Source organism: Phoxinus phoxinus, assembly GCF_949152265.1.
Source record: "Phoxinus phoxinus genome assembly, chromosome: 19".
In the NCBI taxonomy this organism is placed as follows: domain Eukaryota; kingdom Metazoa; phylum Chordata; class Actinopteri; order Cypriniformes; family Leuciscidae; genus Phoxinus; species Phoxinus phoxinus.
In genome coordinates this window covers 22,850,973-22,869,195 of record NC_136894.1, presented here as the reverse complement: position 1 = coordinate 22,869,195, position 18,223 = coordinate 22,850,973, and the positions used below count along the sequence as shown (strand labels likewise).

The 18,223-nt window shown below is 36.9% G+C and overlaps 1 protein-coding gene across 20 annotated transcripts in view; it reads left to right on the top strand.

The window, feature by feature from the left end:
* The window catches only part of pleca (plectin a), a 91,380-nt gene that overhangs the window by 54,992 nt on the left and 18,165 nt on the right, over positions 1-18,223 (top strand). For 9 of the 20 annotated variants that reach the window (XM_079591696.1, XM_079591701.1, XM_079591703.1 and 6 more), the window contains exons 3-22: positions 1,741-1,830; positions 4,178-4,255; positions 4,554-4,646; positions 7,331-7,497; positions 9,441-9,556; positions 10,516-10,622; positions 10,707-10,826; positions 11,087-11,182; positions 11,318-11,445; positions 12,639-12,732; positions 12,852-13,006; positions 13,411-13,762; positions 14,179-14,256; positions 14,393-14,554; positions 14,672-14,776; positions 15,037-15,132; positions 15,252-15,377; positions 16,948-17,100; positions 17,494-17,648; positions 17,869-17,995. In XM_079591696.1, coding sequence (XP_079447822.1) covers positions 1,741-1,830; positions 4,178-4,255; positions 4,554-4,646; positions 7,331-7,497; positions 9,441-9,556; positions 10,516-10,622; positions 10,707-10,826; positions 11,087-11,182; positions 11,318-11,445; positions 12,639-12,732; positions 12,852-13,006; positions 13,411-13,762; positions 14,179-14,256; positions 14,393-14,554; positions 14,672-14,776; positions 15,037-15,132; positions 15,252-15,377; positions 16,948-17,100; positions 17,494-17,648; positions 17,869-17,995 — 2,598 coding nt within the window. Of the gene's footprint in view, positions 1-429; positions 445-1,740; positions 1,831-2,397; positions 2,434-4,177; positions 4,256-4,553; positions 4,647-7,330; positions 7,498-9,440; positions 9,557-10,515; positions 10,623-10,706; positions 10,827-11,086; positions 11,183-11,317; positions 11,446-12,638; positions 12,733-12,851; positions 13,007-13,410; positions 13,763-14,178; positions 14,257-14,392; positions 14,555-14,671; positions 14,777-15,036; positions 15,133-15,251; positions 15,378-16,947; positions 17,101-17,493; positions 17,649-17,868; positions 17,996-18,223 lie in introns of all 20 variants that reach the window. The other 11 variants (XM_079591709.1, XM_079591697.1, XM_079591705.1 and 8 more) reach the window with 3 other exon arrangements.

Below are 18,223 nucleotides of genomic sequence, written 5' to 3'. Positions count from 1 at the left end.
TTTTATTAGGAAATGAATTGCCAAAATGATGGTTTCAGCAGATGTGTTAGTGATGTTTCATTGCTGTTTCAGGCTTAATAGCTTGGAATTACATTCAAAAGACAATTAAATATAGATAGTATGTCACATACAGTATGTGCAGTGCTGTCATATTTGATTTGTTGCTTCATAATTGAACTAAACAAATAATTTAGTTTCAGTCATCATTTTATACATTTAAATGTCCATTAAAAGATTCAAATCAATTTAAATGTTATATTCACACCATCATACAATACTCTATTACAGTGTCATCTGTGCTCATTTCACTGTTATATCTGTTTGTCTCTCACTGTCTATCTTACAGTTCTCATTGTATTTCCCATCTGTTCCAACCTTTCTCTTTTTATCTTTCCATTCTCCATCCTTTCCTCCATGTGTCTATGTCAGCACTGGAAGGCAGAGGTAGGTGGTGTCTGTGATCACACCTTTGCAGAGTGACTTCTGTTATGACCTGCATGGGTTTCACATGCACCGTAGTTTCCTACATCTGAACCTAGAGCTAACACACACCCTCCCTGCCTTCCTTGCATGAAATGCAGTTTTCTAACACTTAAGATGTCTCTCCCTTGTGTATTCTCCTTTAGTACTTTCTGTGTTTACTGCTTCAGCCTCCAGATATTGTCCTTTGTCAAACAGTAAATACAGTTTCATTAGATACAGTGGCCCACAAATGTATGAATTTTTAGTACAGAACCATCTAACTTCACTTTCCTGAGTCATTTTTGTAAATATTAAAGTCCCATGGTTATTTTTAATGGATGTCTGGTGTTAGTTCCCATTGGTTCGCATTGAGTCACATATGGAAAGCTCTGTCTGAACAGTTTTTAATTTTTGTGAGAGAGAGAGAGAGAAAAGTCAGTTTAAATTACCTCTACCCATATTTTCCGCAGAGACATCATGATATTTGCGGCGTGTATGTTTTGTTTGTAGTCTTAATGCTTACAAAATAGAGTTTTACGAGGACATTTTTAAATGAACCTAAAACTTTCTTCTAGAAAGAAATATGGGATGATCATAAAACAATAGGTAATGTATAGTCAGATGGTCAATATCAAAAAATAAACTTACCTAACAAGTAATTTAGAAGTTGACATACTGTACAATTATTTTAATTGCAATACCATTTAAAAGTTTTATGTTGGTAAGAATTTTTTATGTTTTTGGAAATAATTTTCTGCGTTTATATGATAAAAAATACAGCAAAGTAGTACTATGAAACATTATTATAATTTAAATTCCTTTTAAATTATTGTAATTTTATTCCTGTGATGTAAAGCTGAATTTTCAGCATAATTACTCCAGTCTTCAGTGTCACATGATCCTTCAGAAATCATTGAAACTGTGTTGAAAACAGTTGTGCTGCTTAATATTTTTGTGCTGCTTAATATTTTTTCAGTATTTTTAGATTAATAGAAAGTTCAAAACAACAGCTTTTATTTAAAATAGAAATATTTTGTGACATGATTCATTTCTTTACTGTCACTTCACTTTTGATCAGTTTAATACTTAAATTTTTTTTTTTTTTTTTTTTTATATAAGTAAAAAAGAAAAATCTTACTGGCCCCAAATATTTGACTTCCTGATGTTATACAGTCAATCAGTTATAATAATCAAGCATTCCTGTGTTATTAGCATAGTCTTCCACTTTTCCACTTCCACAATTTCCATAATTCGTAATGATTTCCTGTTTTTTGTCAGGCCCAGCGACACATCACAGACCTGTACGAGGATCTCCGAGATGGACACAACCTCATCTCTCTGCTGGAGGTGCTGTCTGGAGAGACACTGGTGAGTTAATGCTGATGTGGGATCACATTTTCCCTCCACAACCCTATTCAAAACATCAGTCTGGCAAGGCTAACTCTCACTACCTGGATCTGTTCCCTTAAAATAAGCCCCTCCTCTACCTGTGTCTTCTTGCTTTGTAGACCCTATAGTTTGTGTTTAAGTGAAGTTACCCTTCAAATCTGCATCTGATTGGATAGTCCTATAGTTTTAACACCCTCAATGTCGTGTCCCTCAGATTTGTTTTGCATGCATCAATGGTTGACATCTGGCATTCAAATCTGTATGACCAGTGGGCGTAACCATGCATACAGAAATGTGTTGGTAGGAATGAATGCTTCCTCACATCTCCCCTTCCTGATGAGCACTTCTACTGTGACTGTGTCTTTTTTGCATTGCGTCTCACTCCTTTAACACATTAACAATCTGACATTTTCTGCCTCAGTTTCAACTCTGCACCGGTTTGACCCCCTTGACCATTCCTTTTTCAACTTCCTGTTTGCTCACCTCTGCCCTGACCTTGACCCCTTTGCCTTTGCCTCCTCTCTTGCGATGCTCTTGCTGTGGTAGCCGAGGGAGCGAGACGTTGTCAGGAATTCGCGGTTGGTGAGTTGGGTCTGAAAATTTCCGGCTCGCCTCCCCGGAAAGGGGTGTGGCATGTGTCACTGCCAGGGGAAATGTGTTGTGCATGATGTCACTTCCTTTATCATGTCACCTGTTGACAGTGCTGTCCTCCCCCATGTTCGAGAAAGTATTCAGTTAAAAAGTCAAATAAATCACGCTACTTGTATAGAGTGCAACAGTGCCCGCCCCCTTTTTCAGCGGTGCTGGTTCCGGAAGTATTTTTTATTTAATTTTTTCATTTATTTTTCCCATAGGCCATAGTTCAAGGTTATAAGCCATGAACCAAGACAATCAGCTACAAAGAAAAAAAGGTTTTAAAATCAGACAAAAATAATAGACTTTGTACTTAACCGTTTTAGTGTGGGAAAGAACTACAATCCCATGAAGCATTGCAAGCATCAATCGAATTAAAAACGATCGAGAAATATAAAACTACTCAATTACGCCAATTACGTCATTTGCAGTGCTTCATGGGAATGGGCGGAGCTAAAAAGCTATTTTGGAGCATCTTGCTTTTTTTTACTAGTTTTCTGAACTGCATCATGGGTAATATAATTTTTCACCAGGAATACAACTGTTAAACACAATCATTTCAAAAAATGATCTGAAATAATGCCGGCTGGCGATTTCAGCAAAGCAAATGTTATGGATTAAAAACCTCGTAGCTCACAGCAAGTCTGTCTTTAAAGGTTTATACGTTATAGTTTCAAATAAATTTCCTTATGGAGAAAATGAATGGAGTTTTTACTTCCGGAACCCAACGGTTGCACTCTATAGGACTATATGTCAGGGTGGTTATTCAGTTCTTGTTTTTGTGATGGAATGTTCTGGAATGCATCGCATTCACTTTCAGGGAACCATTAACTACAGGGTTTCAGGAATTTAAATTCGTTTTAGTTATGCATCGATTCATGTCTTCTCATGTTTGCAGACATGGGATCCATTGAAAACCTTAGTGACATCATGCACTGCAAGCCAATAAGAGCCTGGCTCATGGGACAGCTTAGCTTTTGATTGGCTATTTCTTGTGATGACTGACTGACAAGTGTCATTGCATGTTCTTATTGTATGCTGGTGCATTTTGTCCACATTTTGGCATAGTGGGTGTATTTACATACTGGTTCATAGATAATGAAGCTGGAATATCTCTGGTCCTTGGATTACAGAATAATAAGGTTATGATCTAGTATAATGCAGTTGTCTTTCAAATATTTAAGTGTCGTTTCTGCGTTTTAAAAAAAATACAATGCATTGTTTATTTCATGAAATGTGTAAGATATTAGAAAGAAATTAATTTGTCTGGTTTACTTTATCTTAGGGATGCACAAATATAAATCGAATATAATAATTAATTTTGTAAACTGTATAGGTTATATAGTTTTCAGTATATATAAGAAATATTGGATTTTTCTTCTTTTTAAATACTCTTTTCTATGCAATTCAAAAGTGTAAAGCAGTTATCCAGTGTTACTGTTCAATAAAATGTTTGGATGATCGATTTCACCTTCTTGTCTCATTTTGTTTTTGAAACAGGCAAGACATTATTATAATATTCCTATATCTTTGCTGGTGCATCCCTACCCTAGTTATTGTTACGTTTGTTTATTTAATGTATTTTTTTTAATCATTCATTTCAGTACATCTATAATCTCTGTCTTCCCAACCGCATCTAATTCTTTGAGAACTCATCTTCCTTTTTTAATCTCTCCTTTTATTTGTTTTCCAGCCCAGAGAGAAGGGTCGCATGCGCTTTCACAAACTACAGAATGTACAGATCGCACTGGACTTCCTCAAACATAGACAGGTACAGTGAACCAAACACTTTATAAGCCATTATTTCTTATATTTATCTTTGGTTTTACCATCTGGGATCAGGGATATAATACATATAAAGCTAGATTTGATTGGTCAGAAGGTATGATAACTTTTTTTTTTTAAACATACACTAACATTCTCAATTACAGATCATGAGTTTATTTTATTTTAATTTTTCATTTCCTCCTGCAGTAACTTTACAGACCCACAGAGGGCTATGGACTCCCGATTGAAAACCCTGGCCTTATACAATTTCACTTTTTAACACAGATCTCATTGTTTGACAGGTGAAACTGGTAAACATAAGAAACGACGACATTGCGGATGGAAATCCAAAACTGACCCTCGGGCTAATATGGACCATCATTCTTCACTTCCAGGTCTGGTGTAGCACATATAACATCAAACATGGTCTTACACAGAACAGACACACTCTCATTCGTTTTTATATGCTGTCTTTAGGTTTGCTTCACGGATTTTCATTTCCCCTTTAACTGTTTCTAAATGTTTTAGACTCTCAACGTACTGTTACTATTGCTGTAACAACACAGACATCTGTGCAGACTCGTGACAGGGTTTAATGAATCATCTGGCCACAGTGATATAGAGATCACTTTTCAATAATGTACCAAATATAAAACTCAGCCCACCCACAAAACACTGTAAATTGTTGGTTGTATTTTCAGACGTGACCTTAAGTTAGATTTTTTTTATATATATTAGAAAAATGCCAGAAAAAACAATGAAGAGAACCAACAGGATTTTTGTCCCAGGTGTACATATGGTTGGTTTTCTAGGCCAACCTTTCTTTTGTCTTTGGATTGCTGCTCAAAGTTTTCTCTCATTATGAGGAGACTGGAGCGCATTTGTTATGCTTGTTTTCTGGGAAATAAAAACTCAAGCGTCACTGCGTCAGTAAGCCTGTGGGGGATTATGGGCTGGGACGGTGTCCATTTCGGTTGGTGACTCACACGTTCCCTTTAGGAAGGGGAAGCAGGCACGCTGGCATGGTGGTTTGGTGACTCATGAGACCAACCGTTCTGTTTTTGGTTTTGCCAGTGTTCTTTTCCTTCCATTTTTTAAATGCCTTTGACATTTCACAAAAGCTTGTTGCACAGAACTTTTTGAATGGGTCACATTTTTGGTTATTTTCAGCAAGTTATAAGTTGAGTTGTTTATCTGGTCAGACATTCCTAGAGTAAAGGTTATAATACAATAAACACACTCCAGAATTGGTCAGATCAATGCGGAATTAGCTTAAATGATGCATTCTCTACTATTAAGTCTGGCACCAAATCTTTGCTAACACCTTTTAATTGTTGAGTTAATTCTCACCACTAAAGTTTGTTAAAAATGTGAGACATTGAAAGGAATCCTGCATTGAAAGAAACCTTAAATGACCCTCTTGACTCTCGTAAAGCTAGGCTGCGAGGGAGGAGGACGTGTTTCCGTGTCTGAGTCATTGTGTACATCCTCAGTATAAGGATCCAGAGGTTTAGGCCAACCAGACTTCCCTACAGAACTCTTATAATTGGAGGAAACTTGATTTTAGCCGTTGACGGTTGAACAGTAATTACCCAAAGGGGAATCCTGATGATGAGTCACCAGAGGAACGAACACATGCAAAATCACAGACTAAAACTTGAACAAGCCTCTTATTATAAACGAATCTTATGATCACTGCTAACCACAATGTTTGTCCATAGTATCTTGGCAACAGTGAGGGTATTTAAAGTATACTTTTTTTTCTCCATCTTAAATTATGAAACGCCATATTTTCCCAGAGCATTATAGGGTAGTTTTTCATTATTGGAAAAGCAACAAATTGCACATTTTTAACTATGAAACAGACATTTACTAAAAACAGTGCAAACTTTGTTTTAATATAGTAATGTTAATTGCAGTAACTGCATTTAGTCAGAAATGTTATATAATAATTTTATATAATACATAATCTGTTTTATTCAAACCATTGATTCTGATTTTATTTTAACGTAATATGAAAGTTGTAGTTATAGTTTCCAAATATGTTTAGTCTGTTTTCTGTAATAATTTGTGCTGGGCAACAATTAATTGCGATTAAACGAATCCAAAATAAAGATTTGTGTTTCCATAATATACATGCATGTGTGTGTACAGTATATACAAAATAATTATGTTTTTTGAACGAGACCCTGGACCACAAAACCAGTCACATGGGTCAAGTTTTTTAAATTGAGATTTATACATCATCTGAAAGCTGATTAAATAAGCGTTCCATTGAAGTATGGTTTGTTAGGATAGGACAATATTTGAAAATATGGAAACTGAGGGTGCAAAAAAAAATCAAAACATTGAGAAAATCGCCTTTAAAGTTGTCCATTTATGTTTGCGATTATGCTGCATTCACTCACAAAAATAAATGTTTTATATATTTATGGTAGAAATTTTTCAAAATATCTTCATGGAACATGATCTTTACTTAATATCCTAATGATTTTTGGCATAAAAGAAAAATCTATCATTTTGACCCATACAATGTATTGTTGGCTATTGGCACTAATATACCTGTGCGACTTATGACTGTTTTTGTGATCCAGGGTCACATACTGTATATTATGCAAACTCAAACTTTTATTTTGGATGCGATTAATCGTTGCCCAGCACTAATATGACAGTAGTTTATTGAAATAAACCCTTTAGGCCCTTTCACACCAAAGACTATAATTATAACAATAACAATAAAGATATAGTACTAATCGTTCTAAATATAAAAGAATAGCAGAGTCCACACCACAACTATAACGATAACGGCATTGAGAAACGGTCATTTTCAGAACAATTTTTCCAGCTAAAGAATGTTAAAAACATTGCCGACTATCAGAACAAAAGGAGCTGGAGCATTTAAAGCAGCAGATGAAAAAATCTGCAGAAAGCACTTAGAATTAAAAGAACGATATCATCCGCTGGTGTGGACGCTTATATAGTTCTCGTTCTTGGTGTGAACGGGCCTTTAGTCTAGTATTTATATGATAATACATAATTTGTTTGATTGAAACTATATTGTTTTCCTTTGCTCCATCAGATCTCCGATATCCAGGTGAACGGTCAGTCAGATGATATGACCGCCAAGGAGAAGCTGCTCTTGTGGTCTCAGAGGATGGTGGAGGGCTACCATGGCCTGCGGTGTGATAACTTCACCACCAGCTGGAAAGATGGCAGGCTCTTCAACGCCATCATCCATAAACACAGGTAGAAACTCCTTGTAAATAGAGAAAAGTTATTGGAACTGTGACTTAGCATTTATAACACATTCTCAGGACACATTAAACCACGGGGCTCATGTGAAAGAGGCAGATTTTTGATGAAAAACTCCAAAAATTGTTTATAAAGTGATCATAGTTCTTGAGAAATGACAAATACGCTTGTATCTCAGGGCCGTTTATGAATTTCATCTCCAGACTTGCTTGCTGTATTTGCCGTGTCAATCACAGACCCCTTCTGCTCCTTGCCGGGTGTATAATTTATGCCCTGGCTTTTACCAAGTGATGTTTGACAAGAAACAAGATTAGTCATGCCATACTTAAAGGTATTCCGCTGTTTGCACTTTCATGTGCACACTTAGCCATCTGACAAAACTGTCATGCAATATCTTTAGAATTGCAGAACTATTGCAGCCTTCATACAAATACCTCTCTACCACATCAAATTCGGTTGAGTTCACATCAAATTTTGCAGGATTAAGTCCAAGTATGCTCCAATTGGCGCTTATGAATAGAGTTCAAAACTAGAATCCTGTAATAAGGGCGTGTTGAATCTAATAGGATCCCCAGAGGGTGTGTTTTTCACATCCAGCTGCATAGCTCAGGTTCACTCTACACTACCAGACACAGATGACTCTTGAGATTTGAGCAAATAAGGAGCAGTTTGTCTTCCCTCTTGCTTGCAATTTAAATGTTATGATATACAGATTACTATTTGAACGGCACTGGGACAGTAAACAGAACACGTGGAGTGCAGTTGAAGCTCTCAAAGCTTGATGCGTGACATAAGATGGAGGGTGTTTTCACTGAGGAAGGACTTTGCTAACCGTTGACTGGATAGTGAACCGCTTTGGGAAAGAATACCCATCTGCACCCTGTGTGAATGCACGCGTTTCGAAGAATGGGAAATTGAATCCAACACAATGTTCAGTCTCAAGAAGAAGTTCCGCTCCAAGAAGAGTCGCAGCAGCTCGTCCAGCCACGGATCCGTCAGTGACCTGGAGGACCGAGTGGTCATGCTGTGTGAAGATGTGCCGTCAGAGGCTTCTTTCGATTCGGGACAGGGGTCCATCAGCCCTGGTGCCTGCTCAAGTGGTGGATCCCAAAGCGGAGATCTTGAACTTGTCATGGAGCAAAGGCTCTCCACCCTAAGTAGAGACGGGTTTTCTTACAGAAAGGTGTTCGTCTCAGATGCCGAGCTTCCCTGGGGCCAGCCATGCTACCTGCTTTCCCAGACAGTCAAACAGTCGTATGAATGCTTTGGTTTTTATCGTTTTATTGAAATGAGAGAGCCAAGCAATTCTGCCTTTGCCATTGCAGCTTTAGTAATTTCTTTGACATTGTCAGTTCCTGTGCTTAATTCCTAGTAATATTGTGTGCATAATTCCGAGTGTACACTATAAAATGATTTTGTTTTACTAGATTTTCAGGTTGTCATGTTCTTAAGAGGCTGCAGAGCATGTGTGTGCATGTATTTTTACAGTAATTATTTTTGGCACCTTGCAGTGATTGCCGTTGAGTACTTAGTCACATAAGACAGAGGCTTTTTTTTTTTCAAATCCCGTGAAGAGAAATCCATCTTGCCTTCACCTGCCCAGACACTGGCACAAATGTTTACATAGCCTCCAGGTTTGGCCAAGCAGTGTGCAGTTAAATATGTGATCTGCAAGTATGCATCCAAATGAGATCCGGATGAAATGTCCATTTTAAAGGCTCACAATTCCTACGGGTTGATTTTTTTTGTCCGCTAAAATGGAAAGTATTTCTTTAAACAAAGCAGACATTAAAATGCAAAATGATTGACAAAAATAAGGAGAATCTGTGTTAAAATTGAAATAATTCAAGTGTGTGAAGTCTTTAGTTTTTTTAGTGTTTTTTTCCTTTCTAGAGATATTTTTAACTGTATTTTGTGAATTCTGTCTTTCATTCTAGGCCGAATTTGATCGACATGAATAAGGTGTCCAGACAGACCAACCTGGAGAATTTGGAGCAGGCCTTCAGCATAGCAGAGAGAGACATGGGCGTCACACGCCTGCTGGATCCTGAAGGTAAACAAAGGGAGAAGATCCCTCTGGATTCTCATTCAAAGAATTTTATTTCATTCTTCTCCTTCATTGATAAATATAGTAGATCTTAGGAAATCTTAGTGGATTTAATGGACTTGTAAAAAAAAATATTTTAGCCTGTGTAACAGTTCTAATAGTTAAGTGATTTTTTCTTACATTTTTTGCTGATGTTGAGTTCACTACTGTTCAAAAGGATAGGTTTTTTTAAAGAACTCAATACTTTTATTCAGAAAGCATGCTTTAAAATTATCAAAAGTGACAGTAAAGTTGGCGCCGATAGCCTCGTGGGCAAGTGGGCCGTCATGTAGCGCCGTTGCGCTTCGGGTGACCCGAGTTCGAGTCCTGGCTCATGGACTTTTCCCGATCCCATCCCATCCCCTCTCTCTCTCTCTCTCTCTCTCTCTCTCTCTCTCTCTCTCTCTCTCTCTCTCGCTCTCTCTCTCTCTCCCTCCCACCTCGCTTCCTGTCTAGCTACTGTCCTATCCAATAAAAGGCAAAAATGTCACAAAATAAAAAAAGTCACAAAGATATTTATAATGTTCTAAAGGATTTATGTCCTAAATAAATGCTGTTCCTTTACACTTTCTATTTATCAAAGACCTCTGGAAAAAAATGTTTAATGGTTCCCACAAAAATATTGAGCAGCACAACAGTCTACAACATTGATGATAGTAAGAAATGTTTCTTGAGCAGCAAATCAATATATTAGAATGATTTCTAGAATGATGCTAAGTGATGTTTTATGGCTGCTGAAAATTCAGGAAAAAATGTCATTTTAAATTATAATAAAATAAAAAACAGTTATTTAAAATTGTTAAAATATTTCACAATAATACTGTATGATCAAATGAATGCAGCCATGCTGTGCATAAGAACCTTCTTTCAAAACCATTTCAAACTTTCGAACGATAATGATGGTAGTTTATTTTGCGTTTTTGTAGATGTGGACGTGCCACACCCAGACGAAAAGTCCATCATCACGTATGTGTCCTCTTTGTATGATGTCATGCCAAGAGTTCCTGACGCTCGTGATGGAGTCCAGGCTAATGTGGGTGTTTTGAAAATATAATTAAGTATGATAGGCTATTAATATTGTTATCTTTGATGTTTAATATTTGTTATTGACGTACAGGAGTTGGAGTTGCGCTGGCAGGAGTATTACGAGCTGGTGACCATGTTACTCCAGTGGATCAGGCATCACATTATCGTGTTTGAGGAACGCAAGTTCCCTTCCAGCTATGAGGAGATTGAGGTTAGTACCATGATCCATGGGTTTAATGATCATATATGTGCATATATACATGTGTAATTATGATTTGGTGCAGTAATTCACTATTCTTTACCAGCTAGAAGTGTTGTAGTGTAAGTGTAAGATAGCTATTATGTCATATAACCTTAATCAAGTGTTATTTTGTTACCATAAATGCATACGTTTGTACTACTGAAAAGCAACCAAAACTATTTTTAAAAAGATTGTAAATTATGGTATGAGCATTTTCCCTTCTGTTGTAGGTTCTTTGGCGTCAGTTTCTTAAGTTCAAGGAGTCTGAACTACCAGCCAAAGAGACTGACAAAAATCGCACCAAGCACATTTACAAGTCTTTTGAGGTAAATGAAATTTGCCACAGTAGTAATTGCCTTTTAAACGAGCATGTAGTGCAGTCCTTTTGGGCTTTTACATGAGTTTTCTCAATATGTTTTTACCAAGATTTGACTTTCTGCATGGGGTTTGTTTGTCACCAGGGTGCTGTGCAAGCGGGTCAGGTCAAGGTTCCCCCCAGTTACCACCCAATTGATGTGGAGAAGGAATGGGGCCGCCTGCATGTGGCCATTTTGGAACGAGAGAAACTGTTGCGCTCAGAGTTTGAACGGTGAGAAATCTGTATAATAACTTCTCAAAATAATATAATAATAAATAAATAATTAATAAATAAATAATAAATAACAAAATAATTTGTACAGTATGTGCAGTTATTCATTCGAATAATCCAGACTATTTGCAGGGGTATTTTGCTATAATACTGTGGTTCAAAAAGTATTGGACTAAAGACGTAAAAATGTATGATAATATTTGTTTAGATTTTACAGATGTTTTGAAGAGAATCTAAGCAGTTTTAGTTACCTCATTCAAGCTACTGTACCTTACAAGAAAAAAATCAATTGACTTGCCCTAACAAGTAACTTCCACTATACTAATTGATAATTGTCAGATCTTGAACAAAAAACTCAACTTTACTTTTAAAATCATTCGGGTTTTTTTTATTGAATTATTTTTCTTTCTTTTTCTTTTTTTTTTTTTGTTCTAAAAGCATTAACCTTTCATTACAGTTAAAGGTATAGTTCACCCAAAAATAAAAATACTGTCATCATTTATTCACCCTCAAGTTGTTCCAAATCTGTATGAATTTCTTTCTTCTACTGAACACAAAAGAAGATATTTTGAAGAATATGGGCAACCAAACAGTTGATGGGCCCCCGTTGAATTACGTAGTATGAAGAAAAAAAAATCAACTGACATTCTTCAAAATATCTTATATCATCAGGCAAAATTCATACTGGTTTGGAACAACTTGAGGGTGAGTAAATGAAAAAATGTTTGGGACTATCCCTTTAAGATGATTTTTTCATCAAAATAAAGATTTTTTATTGCTATTAAATAGCATTTAGCACAAGAAACAGGGCGTCACTTTTAACAAGATTTGTCACAAGACAGACTCGCTGCTGCTCTGCAGAATGTTTATGAGCCTTATCAGTTACAGCAGCACTTCTTAACATCAATAGCTGATTCTGTGCGACTTCGCTCTGAAAAATCCTCTCTGGACCGGGATTTAGCATTATTAGGATTATTAGCCATGGCCTTTATGAATGACAGCCATGGACTGGAGTACCTGCTCCGTAAGAGGAGGGTGTGAGTGATTCAGCTGATGTTTTTTTTTCAGATTGATTGAATGTTGAATGCCTGTAAAGTCTGAATATTGTTTTGTGTAGCCTTTAACCAGTCATTTTATTCTTAATCTTGTAGTGAATTATGTAAAGAGTATTTGTGTGTCTGTTACATGTACAGGCTGGAGCGTCTGCAGAGAATAGTGAGTAAGGTGCAAATGGAGTCAGGTTTGTGCGAGGAACAGCTCAACCAGGTGGAAACACTGTTACAAACGGTGAGATTGAAAGCCATTGCATTCCTTTATTTGATTCCAAAGACCCAATAGCTTTTGAGCGGGTCAACCTGCAGTATTTGTAAGCAAATTGCTTTAATTTAACTTTGCTTTTATTGCAGGACATGCGTCTGCTGAGTGCGGGAAAGCCTATCCAGCACTCGTCTGAGATCGAGGCAGATCTGAACAAGGCTGAAAACATGATCCGATACCTTTTTAATGATGTACAATTACTTAAAGATGGGCGCCACCTACAGGCAGAACAGATGTACAGACGGTTAGTATGATATTCTACTGTCATAATCTTAAGAAATACATTGACAACTAGAACTATATTGTTTTTGCTCAGTACTAGTCTTTAGGTTTGAATGCAATGCTCATCATCCAAAAATATTAATATTGTACTTTATTTGTTTACATAGGATAAACATACTTTGAAATATATATATTTTTAAAGAAAGTTAATTCCTTTACAGAATTCTTGCTTTAATTTATAAGAGACTATTTTCTGTAATAATGCTTTACAGAAAATATGTGTTAAAAACTATTTATAATGGTTAATTAACGATTATTAATAATATTATCTATAATAATATCCATATATCTAATAATATTTATAATAATTAAAATCGTATTTATTCTCATAGCAGCTTTGCAACTGTCCTCTCTTGGCTCTTTCAGGGTGTACCGTCTTCATGAGCGTCTGGTTAACCTGCGCAGTGAGTTTAATCTGCGTCTGAAGTCTGGCGTGACAGTGTCGCAGGTGCCCATGACCCAGATCCCCATGTCCCAGATCCCCCACGTCCAAACACTACAGCAGTCTCCGCAGCGCGTAAGACCTGAGCTCGACGAAGTCACTCTCAAGTACATTCAGGACCTCCTGTCCTGGGTGGAGGAGAACCAGAGGCGCATTGATGGGGCAGAGTGGGGCGAAGATCTGCCCACTGTGGAGTCTCAACTCGGTAGCCATCGTGGCCTTCATCAGTCAATCGAGGAATTCAAATGCAAGATTGACCGTGCACGGGCTGATGAGGTAATTTAAAGCATCATTTATAAATAGTTCTGTAGTTCTTTATCATGTGAGTCTTAAAATGTCCCATTGTACACTTTAGTAGCATTTATTGTGTTCCCTGAGGTCAAACTAGATTTCTTGCACCGTAATTTTGTGGTTGTGATTTTTTTGCTACAGTGTCTTTACAGATTTTTATATGTAAATGACCTCTGGTCTGATTGCCTAATTTATTTTCTTGTGAACTGAGGAACAATAGCATTGAGTGATACATACTGGATACTAGAGTACTAAAAACACTGTTCTCAATAAATCATAAATGCTTTATTAAACAGCATTAATAATTCAAATTGTTTATTAAACTCTGAATATTAGTTAAGAATGGCTAAGATAACAATGAATGTTATATGAAAAACCAACATTATTTTCTCTCCTCTCAGAATCAGTTGACTCCAGTCAGTAAGGGAGCTTATCGAGAATACTTGGGCAAACTGGACCTTCAATATGCCAAACTGCTGGTACGCTCTTAAATCTAGAACTTATACACACTGATCACTTTGTTGAATCTTAATTATGGATCCTAAAATATATTTCTACCAAAGCCTGATGAAATAGACTTAGCGAATTTATGAGTTGGTTGTTGTTCCTCCTCAGAACTCGTCCAAGTCACGCCTGCGGAATCTAGATCAGCTGCACGCTTTTGTTGTGGCCGCCACAAAAGAGCTGATGTGGCTGAACGAAAAAGAAGAGGAGGAAGTGAACTACGATTGGAGTGACCGCAACTCGAACATGACCGCCAAGAAGGACAACTATTCTGTAAGGCCACCAACACTTCTGAACATGATTCAATTCATGTTTTAATTGCAGAGAATCCTCTAAAATCATTTAATTGCATGTGACAATGACAGTGGATGCTGCTGTGCTGTCTTGTAGGGTTTGATGCGAGATCTTGAACACAGAGAGAAGAGAGTGAACAATGTCCAGATGACCGGAGACAAACTGTTGAAAGAAGGCCATCCTGCCAGGAAGACTGTGGAGGTGCACAATTTTACATTTAATCATTTGTGTATGTGTTTACCTTTGGCTTGCTTATTCGGGGACACTTAATATCCAGCAATATTACTGATTTAACTGCACTGACACTATCAGATGAAAACAAAACTACAGCTAAATAACGACACTATTGTCTTCTGTCGAGCTGCATATACATGTAGTTGTAATGAACTTGTTTGATAATGGGTTAATTTTACACAGTTATTGAACTAAAGTAAATCATCACATATTCTTTTTCTCTGTAGGCTTTCACTGCAGCTCTTCAGACTCAGTGGAGCTGGATCCTTCAGCTGTGCTGTTGCATTGAGACTCATCTGAAAGAAAACACCGCCTACTTCCAGGTACATGCAACACACACTTATGCTTGTAAACAGTGGGTTTGCGGTTCACATCCAAGTAGACAGCCAAATAGATTTACTTCATCAGAATTATTTTGATCTCCAAACCTTCTGTTCTACAGTTCTTCTCAGATGTTAAAGAGGCTGAAGAAAGGATGAAGAAGATGGAGGACACGATGAAGAAGAAATATGTGTGTGACCGCTCAATCACGGTTACACGGCTAGAGGATCTGCTACAAGATGCAGTGGTGGGTGTTAATATGAGTGGAATTTTACAACCCTGTATATACCAAAATGTACATCAGCTTTTTATTTGACCATTAATTTTTATTGAGACCTTGTGTCTGAAATCAAATTCGTCCTTACCGTATAGTATGTGTAAAACAGTATGCCAAAAGAGTATTATGTCAGAATACATAGTAGGTGAAAATTAGCCAGATGGCGCCCGCAGCTAAAACAGCCATCCATCCATTTTCCAAACCGCTGATCCAATGTGGCTACAGCATTATATTATACAGGTATAAATTCCTTTTTACTTGATTATTACATTTTTTATTTAAGGTTTATACTGGTGCTGCCAGTTTGCTAAGTTTCAAATGATTATTAAACAGCAAGCACAAACTATGCAAAAGCTGCAGCCCTTCCGGCACTGAATTCACTCACTTGTTTTCATTCACTCCCTCAAGTAGACTATATTAGTGGAGTAATGTAGGGAATAGTGAGTGTACAGGGGGCGATTTCGACATAGCCAAAGAGAGCCATTTACTTGAATCCGCCGTTTGAATGAATCGAATGAATGAATGTCTCAATGACTTGCTCATTTAGACATTTACCGCCTCTTGTTTAGAGTATCATCTCATTAAAAAAAATTATTTCATATTTCCATATTAATAAAAAAAACCATTACAGTTCACCCAAAAATGAAAATTCTGTCATTATTTACTCAACCTAATGGCCGTTAAAGCCTAAAAGTATGTGTAATAAATTCTATGTTGAATCAAATAAAAAATTCTTCTTTTTGTAATGTCTATTTGATGCTTCTCTCATTTAACACCACTTTAAATGATCTTTTGTGGGTAATTTTTCTTCTGATGTGCGATTAATTAGAGGAATTAATCGCCACATCATGTAATTAATTAGATTCAAATTTGTAATCGCTTGATCTAATATATATATGGTCAAAAGTTTACATACACCTTGCAGAATCTGCAACATGTTAATTATTTTGACAAAATAAGAGGGATATATAGCCCACAAGACAAAATAAAAATGTAAAATATAAAAACGACCTGTTCAAAAGTTAACATACTGTACACTTGATTCTTAATACTGTGTGTCCTTACCTAGAGGATCCATGAGGGATCCTGTTTTGTCCTGAGCAGTAAAACTGCTCTCTGTTCTTCAGAAAAATCCTCCAAGTACCACAAATTCTTTGGTTTTCTAGAATCTTTTGCAAATTTTAAACCTTGCAGTATGAGAGATCCATCTGTTCACACTGAGGACAATTGAGAGACTAATACGCAACTTGTACGAAAGTAAAGCATACACTGATTCTCCAGAAGGAAACACGATGCATTAAGAGCTGGGGGTGAAAACTTTTATTTTGTCTTTTGGACTATATAAACATCTTTTATGCAAGATATAAAGATGTAAGATGTATTATATCTTATTCAGTTTTGTATGATCCCTTTTATTTTGTTAGAATAATAAACATTTTGCAGATTCTGCAAGGTGTTTGTAAACTTTTGATCACGACTGTATATACATAGATAGATATATACATACATACATATGCAAATTTGTCTCTCTGGCCATCAGGAGGAAAAAGAACAGCTAAATGAATTCAAGACACACCTGGAGGGTCTCAACCGGAGAGCTAAGACCATTATCCAGCTCAAGCCGAGGAACACCGCTCACCCCGTCAAGGGCAAATTACCCATTCAGGCTGTTTGTGACTTCAAACAAATGGAGGTAAAGCAGAGACACTGAGTCGCTTGTTTGTTTGTTTTTTGGGTGTGTGTATGTCTGTACATGGGTAATAAAATAAACTATTTAAACTGAATTATTCCTAGGGGCTCAATTAAGAACACACAAACAACTCTTTGAACCGTGTGTTTATTTGCTTTCCTATATTCCAGTCCCTCTTTCAAAAAAATCACGTGTGTGATCATGCTTTTGCTCACCATGGGTGTCATTTGTGATCTAGCATGAATATCTTGCTATTACACAGGCTCAGCAATTAGCCTCACCCATTAACTTGTTCTTGCTCTTAGTCACTGCAATTATATTATCAAGTACACAATGCAATCCATATGACCATAATCACTTCAAACTTAAATAACATCCTTATTTTTTTTGGCCCAGATCACAGTACACAAAGGAGATGAGTGTGCCCTGGTGAACAACTCCCAGCCGTACAATTGGACAGTGCGAAACTCCAGTGGAAATGAAGCCACAGTACCGTCCATCTGTTTCATTGTCCCTCCCACCAACAAAGAAGCTATGGATGTCAGCTCTGGGTAACAGCATAGCCTAATACTAGTGCACAAGACTAACCTCACTTGACTTCCCTTCCTTCAGTTGGCAGCACATTCAGATTCCACATACTTTTATCTATCTCTGTCTTTGACATCTGGGAGGCGAGATGTGTGGTTTTCTTGTGATGTTGCAATATAAACCAAATCTTTCTGATTAGTGTTTGGCTTTCCATCTTATCCTTTGGTTTGTTTTTAACCTCAGTATGGATGCGAGTCTGCAGAGGCTGATGGTTCTTTGGCAAAGGCTGCATGTTGATATGAAGAGCCTGCTGTCCTGGCAGTACTACATGCGAGATATCCTGCTTATCAACTCCTGGAATTTCATCATGGTAACTAGCACACACTGCCCTTTTGGGATACGTTCAAAGATTTGATTAAAAAAATAGTAGAACCCAGGATGCACCTACAGTATATTAAAAGTCTGGTGCAAATAATTAATAATAAATGAATGGCCTATACAAAAAAGCGTTATAATTTTTCTGCAAATAACTGAAAAAGAAAATCAGTCCTTTTAAAAAATACAGTATGAAAAATTAATACACTACCATTCAAATGTC